The sequence below is a fragment of the Mesoplodon densirostris genome, chromosome 19 (genome assembly GCF_025265405.1).
Source record: "Mesoplodon densirostris isolate mMesDen1 chromosome 19, mMesDen1 primary haplotype, whole genome shotgun sequence".
Lineage (NCBI taxonomy): Eukaryota > Metazoa > Chordata > Mammalia > Artiodactyla > Ziphiidae > Mesoplodon > Mesoplodon densirostris.
Window position 1 is genome coordinate 52,562,517 of NC_082679.1, and position 12,478 is coordinate 52,574,994.

Sequence of the window (12,478 nt, forward strand, 5' to 3'; positions counted from 1 at the left end):
GAGGCTGATGAGACTGACGGCGGTGGGGCCGGGGAATGCCGTTCAAGGAGAGTCCAGAGCACAGGCAGGGAGGGTGCATAGGCTGGGATGCAAGAGCTGTCCTTTCCCAGGCGCCCAGGTCGGCTGTAATGGTGCAGCCTTCCACACGGGGGCAGTGCAGGCTGTAATGCTGCAGCGACGTAATCCTTGCCAGCCCCCGCCATACTCTGCAGGATGATGACATTCCCCTGGGAGGGAATCATCACCATTCTGTCCCTGTCTGCGTCCCCTGGACTTGCCCCATGTCACTTTTTCCTTGGGAAGGATTGGCTGTGGGGCTGGAAGAGATGGAGGTTCTCCTATAAGGGGTTTCTTCCCTCTGAATTCAACATTGAATGTGGACGGGAACGGGTCACTCATGAAGAGAAAATATACACTCAACCCCAAGAGACTCTCTTCTCCTCAGACCTTTAGGATCTTTTCTCCTTTTATATCATTTTTTTATTCTTATCTCTAAGGGCCTTGTAGGTGTTTTCAAAGTGAGTACTGATTATAAATGTGGACTATTCCTAAGACCTCTCCCACATTGTTCAAGCAAGCCAATAAACACTGTTCATTTATTTGTTTTTAGCTAGTCATCACACACATCCAGAGCCTGTGTTCAGCCCTGCAGGTTCCAAGATAAAGATACGACCCCTGAATGTGGTCCCTGATCTTGAGGTTCTCCAGTGGGGAGGCAGAGAAGTAAGCAGGAAGTTACTGGAAAGAGAAGTGATGGTTTTGCTGGGGGCTCAGACGGTGTTGGGGGCAAGCGTTGGCGCCCCAGCTGAGGCTCGCTGGAACGCTGGCTGACAACCCTGAACGCTCGGGGAGGGCTTCCGGGGCCCGGCTGTGCCCAATGCTTTGTGTTGCATCGTTAGGTTTTGCTGATGTTTAAATCCCGTGGGGTCAGTAGTAGCGTTATCTCCACTTTAGGGCTGAGGAGGTACAGGAGGTCGGGGCTGTTGTGTGGAGAATGGATTTAGGAGGGACTCGGGTGGGTGCAGACTGGTCAGGGGGCCACCGCCACATCCCGGTCAGACGGGATAGAGGCTCAGACTGAAGAGGCGGCAGAGTATGGAGGAAGTTGATAGATTTGACATCTGTTCTGATGGTAGAATTGACAGGATTTGCCGAGGGATGGTTGGCGTGAGAGGAGGAAAATGAGGGAAAGAAGAACTTCTAGATTTGGGGCTTGAGCCAGATCAGGACATCCTGGTATCATTTCCCAAGCAGGGGCGGAAGGAGGAACGGGTGTGTGAGCAGGCCCATCGAGAGCTGGGTTCAAGGTGGCTCTGAGCATCCCCCAGGAGCGGTTAAGGAAGCAGGTTTGGATATTGGATTCCAGAACTCGGGGGAGAGGTCTGGATGGAGATGCAGGGGGACTGGCCTGACCTGTAGAGGAATCGCTTTAGTTCTGAAGGCCCTGGGAGTGAGGGGGGCAGCCCTGTGGTTTAGAAGCCCCTCTGGCAGCGCCAGGGAGGATTGGTGAGGGAGGGGGCCAAAACTGGCAACAGAAGTGCCTGTTTCAGACTTGTTACTAATCTAGGCCACAGGGAGGGGATGATCATGCTCCTTGGGGGTTGGGGAGGTCCAGGAGGAGCAGAGACCAGAGACCAGACACAACCGACCGCCCTGTGGGGCAGGCACGACTCCACCTCCTGACTTGGGAAGCGGTGGTCCGCTCGCCTGAAGGAGGCCTTGGTTCCTGTGCTGCAGCCGGGAACCACCCGGCTGGAACCAGTGCCTTGATTTATACCCGTCGTTCAGCAGCAAACACCAGTCCTATCTTTGAAATTAAAAACCCAAATGAGAACAAATTATCTAGTGCTTTGTTTCCCTCGAACGGAGGTTTCCTCGCGGCAGCTGCCGATCTGAGTCACTAGCTATGCCAGAGAGGAGGGCGGCCTTCAGAGTCGTGGAACCTGAGCCCGGCCCCCCACCCACTGGAGATGGCAGCTGAGGACAGGAGGGTGGGGTGCCTACTTCCACCAGTTGGTGCTGCCAGAGGGGGACTGAGCTTGGGCAAGATGGCATCTTCCAGGGACACCGAAAACCTGTGGCTTTCCAGATGCGCCGCTCGCCCAGGGCACTGCCCGCGGGTGCCGCTTTTACTAAGTTCAGGCCAGCCTAGGGCAGCGGCCCAATTGGGGTCCCCTCCCATGACAGAGACGCGTCCCCCCCTGGCAGAACACTGTCAGCGAGGTGACACTCAATCGAGGTGACACTCGAAGCCAATCCTTGCACCCCAGACTTTTTTTTTTTTGATCTTTAAATCCTCACTTGGACCTAAACACAGGGAGAGTAACTGACAACCCAAGAGCATAAGCCGCTTCTCCCTCCTCATGTCCCCTCTGTCCCAAGATGCTGGGAAAGCCCCACGCGGCCCCGGGTGAACAGTAGCCACAGGGGAGAGCCATCTGAATGAGCAGGGGCTACGAGGTCATTGTAGTGAGGAAGGGCTCCAGGTCCCGGAGGCTGGGTTCCTCCACCCTCCAGGAGCATGAGAAATGCATACGGAGCTGGAAACGGGACTCCGTGGGAAGGCAGGGGAAGAGGGCTGGAGGCAGCGTGCTTGCAGCTGAGGGAAGGGTTAAGGAAGAGTAGTGTACACCTCTTTCTCTCCGTCCCACCCCTTCCTTCTCGCCCTCTCTCCCTGTCTAATGCTGCTCTGTGCACCAGGCACGTTCTTCATCACCGTGAATCCTCTGAGCCGTGGAATCCCACTGCCTGAGCGCACAGCCTGACCTCACCATGCCTGGCGGTGTGACCCTGGGCAAGCAGCTTAACCTCTCCCTGCCTCCGTTTCCTCATCTGTAAACTGGGTGTGGTGATCTGCTCACCCCATAGTGGTATGGAGCTTAAATGAGTTAAAGCATGTAAAGAGCACAGAATGGTGCCTAGCCCACAGAAAGCACTTTACACACTTCAGCTACAATTATTATTACAAGAACCTTGTCATTATCCCCATTTTACAAGTGAGGATACGGGCCCAGAGAGGTTAACTTCTTGCCCAAAGTTGTTCAGCTAGCTAGTGACCAGCTTGGAATTCAGGCTAGTAGGTCTGTCTGACCCCCAGGCCCACGCATTTGAGCTTCATTAGTCACAGTTGGAGAGTTGCAGGAGCTTTGCATGTTGGCCTGTGACCTGATACAGGAGCCCTGGACAGGCGTTGCCCTGGGCACAAGCTTCTATTCTGAAGCCCTGGGCCTCGCTGAGGACTAGTGTCATCGGGGACATTTAGTACAGGTCTTCTGGTATAGCTGGCTGCATAAGGCAAGCAGAAAGATCTAGAAATCAGTGCTTCCCAACTTATAGCACCTGCTGATTGAAAGAATTAGTAAAGATCTTTTATAAAAAACAACTTTGAATTCAGCAACAGTTCTCTGTTAGATTTACCTTTGTTCTAATTTGATTAGAGCTGTAACATATGAGTGCCATCAAGGGTTAGACATTACAGAAATAAAGTGCTGCTTTCCAGAGAGAAGCGCTGGATTTTATCACGATGTATTATAAGTATCAGAAGCTGTATTCAATAAATCAATATTTTAATAGCCACAGTAGCGCCATTCATTTAGAAGTCATAGTACATATACTTGTAAGACCTTCATTATGAGATGCTTTATGAGAAAGTGCTCCGTGAAAATGGAGTTTTGGAGACACCTTGAAATAACTCAAAAGCCCTCAAGAGTGACTAGTCTAGACATTTTGGAACCGGTGCAGAAATGTGTTTTAAACTGTGAGTGAGCTCCGTTCTGTTCTTTCTGGGTAAGGTAAGCCAGGGCGGAGGGAGCGCACCTCCGGCTCCAGCCCAGCAGCTCAGGAGCTGAGCACAGGGTGCAGTGTGCCCGCTCTAGGAGGGGCCCAGGTTCCAGAGTCCCGGCTTCCCACCGAGCACGCGCAGAGCCCAGCACACAGCAGCCGACCCACCCGGCGTAGCAACTGAGAGCTGTCCCCTCAGAGGCGGGCAGGATCATCTACCCTCCCTTTCCCTGGTGCCCTGGGCTGTGCCTGCTTCCCATGGCCTTCACCTCCAGCCAGCCAAGGGAAGTGGGAGCCAGGGAGAGCGTCTCCAGCTGAGGGAGTGAGTTCTCCATGCCTCATGGCCTCGGACAGGTCCCATACTGTCTCATCTGTGCATCAAAGGACTTTGACCATCTGTGCATCTGTGCATGGTTTACGTGAACCATGGAGCCTCTTTCGGCCGTGAAGTTCTTGGTTGTTTGAAGCTGACCCCTGCCTTACCATCAGTCCAAAGGTACCCGTGTCTGGGGAGGACTGCTGTGGGGAAAGTCGGAGACTGTTAGTACACACAGTGCTGCCGGTTTACACGCCGGCTCCATGAAATCCTTCCTTTGCTATTTGGCCCCAACAGAGCGCCACCTGAGGGAGATGCCATAACGGGCATCGATTTCTGCCCTCAGTAGAGATGCTTAGCTGGCCAGGAGCATCTCGGGACCACTGTGAGTTAAGGAGCCCGGCTGGCCGAGCAGCTGTCTATGCTTGGCATCTTGGGATCCTATTTGGGCCACTTGGATTGGGAGCGCCCCCCCCCCCCCAACAAAGATCAGCACCAGGCTTCCCCAGTGTCCTCTCTCGCGTGGAAATGGTGCTGCCGTGGACTCTCTTGAGTGCGGCCCATTAGGGGCCAATGCCATGTGGTGGGTGAGGCCACTCTGGACTCGGATGCTCGTATTCTAATTGCCAGTTCCGCCACTTCCCAGCTGTGTCACGTGGAGAGGTTACTTAATGTCTCTGTGCTCTGATTCCCTCGTCTCCAGAATGGGAACAACACTGCTGCTGGCATAGGGCCCTTGAGGGAGGTAAATGCGGCTGTGCAGGTACAGAGCTCAGCATGATGCCTGGCACAGAGTATTTATCCAGAACATGAGTAATCAGCGTTTTGAGTACCATCGCCATCATCACTGTTATCAGAGCCGTGTGTCATCTTGTCTCCCCTACCCCAGCAAGGTTCATACACCCCACTGGGCCTGAACTGCAGGGTGGATGGGGGAGCTGGGTCTGGCACTGCCTTCCTCCCCACCAGCCGGACACAGCTGTGCTAGATCAGTGCAGCCCTGCGTCCCCCAGGCCTCCCTCCTGAGGGCTGTTTCAGCTAAGAATGTGACAGCAACCTGCCAGACATGGGACACTCACGGCACCCTGGGCCCCACGTGGCAGCTCCTGCTTTGGAAAGGGACTCACTGCAGACCTTGGGTTCACGGGGTCAGGAAAGAGCAGGCAGGGAAGGGGCTTCCGTTCATTCCCCACTGCTTTCCGAGCTCGCTTTGTTAAGGCCTTGGGCCGCAGGTAGGCATCTGAAGTGTCTCCAGCCATGGGTTCCTGCCCACCCGAGGAGAAGAGCTTATAGAGCACCCCAGAAGGAGCCCAGGAGGAGGCCAGTGCTGTGGGGAAAAGAGGAACTTGGAGATGAGACAGTCAGTCCTGGCCATCGGAGGAGGGAGAGGAGTGTCTAGGAAATTGTCAGAGAAGAAAAGAAAATGCTTGGGAAGCCCTGGGATGGCCTGCTAGCACGTGCTGCCCAGTGTGCACGCCGTGGTCTGTCTGAGCTGAGGGTGCTGAGGGCATGAAAGACACGCTGGGTTTAAAAGAGTCTGGACATAAAAAGAATATAATGTGCTTTATTGCTAATCTATATATTGATATTTATATTGATTCTGTGTTGAAGTGACATTTGGGGTGTATTGGGTTAATTACAATATATCATTAAAATGAATTTCACCTGTTTTCTTTCTACTTTTTAATATAAAACCAAAAAACATAAAATTCTATATGTGACTCGCATTATGTTTCTGTTGGACAGTGAGTGTGAGAGAGATTAAGAGATTGTCCGGGAGGCTGTATTTGCCACCCTGGACTTGTCTGCCTGTGGGGGAGTTTCCCCATCTGTTTTAGGCTACCAAAGAACCCAGATGCTTGAATATCCTCAGAAGACCCCAGAACTTCCAGACATATGGCTCTTGGGGAGATCTCAGTGGCAGCCCCACCCAGAGGCTCAGGTCTGCTGGGCCGTGTCACTCACACGCCCAGCCCCTCTAACCACCAGAGGATAGAATGCCCACTTGCACCCCCAAAGCGAGCACCATGGGGAATCATCAAACTATATTAACCAGCAGTTCCGTTTAGCACTTAACAGAGCTAAGATCATGCCCTTTAGGAATTCACTTCAAATGAGCTTCAGGGAGTCTGCAGGCGAATTGGAAAAGCACAGGCATTGAGATCCTGATGCAAATGAATAATTGAACAGCCTGGAAATACCATGAAAGGCCGTTTTGTACAGGCAAACGATAGTGTCCTGCGTTGCAGGGGAAAGGAGCCCCTCCCTGACATCTGTCCTTGCCGTCCCCATCCCTGACAACCCTGGCCAATGCCTGGACACCATGCTTTGGGCAGAGGGCTAAGTGTCAGTGTCCCAGCAGCACCCAACCTTCCCGGGGCTGCTTGGCGGGACTTTTCTCTGCCTGGAGACCAGCAAGGCTCTGGGCCAGGGAAGCGGGGAGCCTGTGCCCCACTGGAGCAAAGGCATTCTGAACAAGCTCCATTCTGTAGGCAGAGGCTGTGTCACCTCTTCCCCGACTCAAACAAGAATGTTACAGCTTCACAGGCAACTCTCAAGGCCTCCCAACCAGGCCAAACGTGGTGCTGAGTGCCCTGGAGTGTGACGAGGTGAAGAGCCACGATCCCTGTCCTCAAGGGAGAAGTGTTCTTTGGGTGCCTGGTGAAGGACCTGTTGGATTTAAAGGGTGTTACCGGGGCCATCTCCTGGACTCTCTGGACGTGGTGGTTTTGTTTTATCAACAAAGGGTCTGGACGTAATGCCCTGAGGGCGCTAAACAGTCTTTCAACCATGAGGTCTGCTAGGGCAGAGCTCGTTGATATAAGAGAGGTTTTCTCTGGTACAAGCCTGCTAGTGCTGGAAAGAGAAAAGGGGGAAGCGGGTGGCCGCCCAGCAGAATGGCTTTCCTCCCCAGACGTGGTTGTCGGAGCTCCTACCTTGGAGAGGGAGGAGGGGAGCGGAGGGAGAGGGGCCCTCTGAACGCTTTGCGCGGTGCGTGCCCTCTGCCACTGCCCCGGGACAGCGGGCTGAGCGTGCGTTTCTCAGTGTGCGGGGCCAGGGTGCGTCTGCAGCTCTAGGGGAGGGGGCCTGATGGGCTTCAACCTGGCTCCTTCCTGGTCTCACCCACAGCACTGAGAGGGCCCCGGTCACCCTCCACCTCGACGGGATTGTGCAGGTGCTGAACTGCCACCTCAGCGACATGGCCATCGGGATGATGACCAGGATCGCTGTCCTCAAGTGGCTCTACCACCTCTACATCAAGACCCCCCGGAAGGTGAGCCCCCGGGCCCCTCAGCCCTCCAAGCCAGAGGCCTGCTTCTGGGTGGTTTTTGAGGGCCTGCCCGTACTTGGTAGGATTTTGGTCGTTGCAGTTCTGGAGAAACCCTGACCAGGAGAGAAGTGGCAGATGCCTGAGGAGCCCTCGGTGTCTTGAGGGGGGGTTGGGAGGTGTTCCCTGCAGTGGGGGAGCTCACGTGGGTCCCTGCTTCTCTGCTCTCCAGATGTTCCGGCACACAGACAGCCTCTTCCCTACCCTACTCCAGACGTTATCAGATGAATCCGACGAGGTAGGCTGCCAGCCTCTCCTTTATGTTGGGATTGTGTAGCTGAGGGGTGCTCATTTTGTTGTTGTTGTTCTCATAAATCAACACCCCTAAAATCACACTATTCCTCCTACCTGGTGAGGTGCATCCATTAAGGGAAAAGCTGTTTACTGCCCTCAGCTTTGGGAATAAGGACGCTTTCTTTGTGGGCCCTTCTGAAGAGTGCGCTGGGTCAGGGCACTGGCAAGGAAACTGCTCCGGCGGGGAGCTCCTTGTCCCTGGAAGGCCGTGGAGAGTGGTGATGGGGAGCCCAAGGGCGAGGTCCAGCCCGCCTAGCTGCCCAAAGTTGGGCAAGTCACTGCCCGGCTCTGCACCTCAGTTTCCTTCTCTGTCCGGCGGGGTAGTAAGAGCACACGGGGTTGTGAGAACGAAATGACCCACGAAAAATGCCAGGTGCTGTGCTGGGCACCCGCTAAGCACCCAGGGAGCATTAGTTGTGATTCATTTCAGCTGGACTCCATTTTGACCTCTAGTTTGAAATCGGACCCTGAAGCTTTGCGTTTGTTGGGGTCACCGAAAGTTGAAGGGAGAGGCCGGCCCCGTCCCAGGCAGCAGGAGTAACCCCAAGTGGGGCAGGGGAAGCAGGACCCGGCATCTGGCCATGTGGGGGAGGGGCTCCTCCAGCCGCACGCCTCTCCCCACACCATTCCCGGCAGTGTTCTGTTCCGTGGACTTCCTCACCAGGACTCCGGTGCTTCCCAGCCAAGGGGCAGGATTTGTAGCTGGGTATTGCCATTTCCCGGGGTAGCATCCCTTCCCTCCGCCAGTACCAGCTCCAGGCTGTGTGTTGGCCGCTGGCGGCCCGCGCCTTGACCCACCCCTCTCCTCCCCTCTTCTTCCCTCCTCGGGGCTCCGGGCAGCTGTGGGCTCCGTGAGGCATCAGGCTCGTGCGCACCTGCGGACCTCCCAGCTGCCCACCGGGAACGAAGAGCAGACGGGCTGGAGCGGCGGGAGAGAGAGGGAGAGGGACGTGGCTCATGACTTCCCATAGCAGGAGGCACCTCGTTCCTTCCTGGGCTGGTACCAGGCTTGTGTGGAGCCCAGGGCAGCTGCCCTGCAGCCTGACTTTGCTTCCCTGAACCTGAGCTGAAGAGAGATGCAGACAGGCAGATGTCCACCTCTAGGTCCTCTCAGGGACTCTGCACTTCCAGAAAACCCAAAGCAGGTGGTCTGGGAGGCTGCCCGTGTCCCCTCCTGCCTGTCCACCACACACACGCGTGTGCACACACACGCCATCCCCCCCCTTTCCCCCACCACCGCTTCAGTGTGAGGCCCAGGTGGACGTGGCCCAGTTCTGCCTGAGTTAGGACTGACTCACTGCACAGTCACGGCCCTCATTTCAATACAAAAAGGGAGAGAATAGCTTTGCTGATTGGGTCCTTCCTGAGGACTGCAGTGGAAGCAGCTGAGTCTTCAGTCCTTTAAATGGAGTTGTTTAAGCCCATCCAGCCTTCTTTGCTCGCGATTGGTCTTTGCATGCGTGTGCATTTGAAGGGAGCCGGTGGAGACGCAGTCCATAAAACAGCTCTGTTCAGGTTGTGGCTGTGGGAGCTCGATTTGCTGAAGTGCCAGGTGTTGTGGGGCTTTGGGGCCCATCTTGTGGGCCTCCGGTGGGGAGGGGATTGCAGCTGCTCCTGGGGACAGTGATCAGAGGGGGTGAGGCGGGAGGGTGCTCCTCTAACAGCCGTGGACGTCCCTGCTTTCCCATCTCTCCGGGGAAGGGATTTAGGGACCTCAGTATCAGTGGCGAGTTGTGGTTTTGCCGCATCCTGGTTCTGCACCAGAATCACGTCCCCAAATGGCCCCCGCCGAATCTGGTGACCTTGAGAGGGTACAGTGTACTTGGCAGTGGAAATACAGCCATGAACAAGGCAAAGTCCCTCTTCTCCTGGAGTGAGCTTCCTTTCCAGGGTATCTAGGAAGTGCTGTCTGTGAGAATTTCCCAATACTTCCAGGCACAGCCCTGATCTCAGATTGGAGCTCCCTGGGGTGCAAGACCCTGAAAGGCCATCTAGTCAAGTTGGACCACAGTCAGTTTGGTGGAGAGAGGCGCCTTCCTAGGGAGGGCTTCACAGAGCCCCCTTGCTGATGGAATGTAACTGTGGCCCACCCTGCGCAGGGCCGTACATCCAGCCTGGGGCCTCAAGGCACAGCTTAGCCCATTTGTAACAACTGACTTGTGTGAGGTCGTTACAGTGCCAGGAACTGTGCTTAGACCCCTTAGCTGTTGTATCTAGAGAAAGTTCAACAGTTCTGTGGGGGAAATACTGTTACCATTTCCATTTTGCAGTTCAGAAAACACGGCCGAGGGAGGTGAGGTTAAGCTGCACACAGCCAGGGAGTGGTGGAGCCAAACTCAGAACCGGATCTGTTTGACTCCAAAGCCCGTCCTCTTAGTCGCTTAACCACCATGCCTGTGTTTCAACACCCATGGCCCTGACCGCCCACATCAGAACCCCAGCTCGTGTTTAGTCGTTTCGTCATCCCCATATGCCTTCTTCTCTTGTTCCCCAAGTTCTTGAGACGAGTTCTCTCAGTCTGGCGTGGAGAGGGGTGTGTGTATTCTGAAAAAGTTCTCCCTCAGCCCCCTGACCCTTTGTCCACTTTTCTTATTGATTTACAGGAGCTCTTTGTATATCGGGGACATTCCATTTATCATGTATGTTGCACATGTTTTTCTCTCCCAGGATGATTGTGATACACCCACGTGCCCATCACCCTTGGTGAGAGCCACTGGCCCCCGGGGGACAAGAGTGTACCCAGGTGTTAATGATGCAAGAGCTGGGCACAGGGAGGGGCAGAGCCTCAGAGACCTAGCTCTGCCCCCCCCCCACCATGTTCCACTGTCCCCTTGGCACGTGGCCTCACTGGGGTGTCTTGGGTGCCATTGTTTCTCTGTCCGCCTCCCCTTCCCCCCGCTCCGGTGACAGCCTGGTAGTCCACACCCGTCTGGCATCCTCAGGTTGTCTCTGCTTTACCTTATTCAGGATAAGCGGCTGTTTCCTCAGTACCGCCTGCTCCTTGCAGACTTTATCTGAAAATCCCTTTTGTCAGAAAGAATTTGCAGGTGTCAAATTAATATTCTTGGCACTGGAGTAGAAATCCTCCCCTTAGCTGGAGATCCAATGACTTGTTTTTAAGTGAAAATGCAACCCCGATTCAACAGCGCAGAATGCATGGCACGTGCACAGAGCTTCCTGCTGGACCCTGGTGGGAGGTGGGGCTGCTTCTTCCCCTGGCCGGAAGATGCCAGTTGTCGGCTGCCTCCCGAGCCTGCAGCTGCCGGGGCGGGCTGTGCCCGTGAGCCCCCAGAGCACAGGTCTTCTCCATGTTCCTGATGGTGCGGCTGGCTCAGTGGCAGGGGGGTGGGGGGAGGGGGCGGCTCGGTGATTCCTCATCCTCATCTTACTCTCAAGCACAAGTTGCCTCCTAACCTGAATTTAAAATCCTCAGCGGGTAGGGGGAGGACTTCCCTGGCAGTCCAGTGGCTAAGACTCCTCGCTTCCACTGCAGGGGCTGTGGGTTCAATCCCTGGTCAGGGAACTAAGATGCCATGCGGCACAGCCAAAAAAAAAAAAAAAAAATCCTCGGGGGTAACAGTGGGTACGTGTCATTATACATGTGTCCAAACCCACAGAATGTACAACACCATGAGTGGACCCTCCTGTCAGCTATGGGCTTCGGGGGATAATGATGTGTCAGCGTAGGTTCATCGATTGTAACAGATGCTCTGCCGTGGTGAGAAAGACTGATAAGGGGGAGGCTGTGCGCATGCAGGGGCAGGAGGTATGTGGGAAATCTCTGTACCTTCTGCTCAATTATTGCTGTGAACCTAAAACTTCTCAAAAAAATAAGATCTATTTTAAAGAAAGAAATATGTAGAATTAAAAATAAAAAGTCTCAGTCTCAGAAGAGACCTGGAAGGATGTCTGGTGCCCCTCCAAGGGAACGTAGCGTCCCAGCCAGCCAGCCACCAGACCTGAGCTTGAATCACAGGAGCTCTAACCCCTCCTCACCATGGACCATGGGCAAGAGCCTAACCGCTCCAGCCTGCACAAAGGGCCAGTGATGTCTGCACATGCCTCATAGACCACTGTTTAAAGGGACACAGTAAAGCCTCTGATCTGATCCGGGCCCTTCCTAACAACCTGTGCATCACCCCAAGTTCTTCAGGGGGAAATTGGCATTTCGCTCTTTTGAACTCTTCTGCCCAGGAGCAGGGCTTGTCCCCATTTGAGTCATCTTGTAAAGCTTCGAGGTCTTTTTTGTAGGTCTTATTCATTATGAAGTTTACTTTCAGTATTTAAAATTTTGTTGTGACTTTGTGGGGCATTCCTTTCCGGTACTATTTTTTCCCTAGTGACAGTGCAGCCCAGTGGCCAGGCTGTCCATGCGTCTGGTTCTGGCTCTGCCACTTAATAGTTGGTTGGGGGATTCCCTGGCAGTCCAGGTGGTTAGGACTCCGCGCTTCCACTGTAGAGGGCACAGGTTCTATCCCTAGTCGGGAACTAAGATCCCCCATGCTGCATGGCGGGTCCAAAAAAAAAAAAAGCTGGTTGCCCTTGAGCAAATTACATAGCCTCTCTGAGCCCGCTTTTCTTATCTGAAAACCGTAAGTAATGGTGGAACCACCCACCCAGGTTGTTGTGAGGATTAAATGAGATGGAGAATGTCACATGCTCAGCACAGGACGCAGCACATGTAAACACATGGTAAACATTCGCTCCTCCGACGCTGGTTATAATTTCTGTGAAAATGGCAGAGACACACACTGAAATCA

At 54.4% G+C, this 12,478-nt stretch overlaps 1 protein-coding gene across 1 annotated transcript in view; it reads left to right on the forward strand.

The window, feature by feature from the left end:
- VAC14 (VAC14 component of PIKFYVE complex) overlaps nt 1-12,478 on the forward strand; it is a 94,698-nt gene that overhangs the window by 20,654 nt on the left and 61,566 nt on the right. The window contains exons 11-12 of the mRNA XM_060083786.1: nt 7,226-7,370; nt 7,597-7,662. Coding sequence (XP_059939769.1) covers nt 7,226-7,370; nt 7,597-7,662 — 211 coding nt within the window. The remainder of the gene's footprint in view (nt 1-7,225; nt 7,371-7,596; nt 7,663-12,478) is intronic.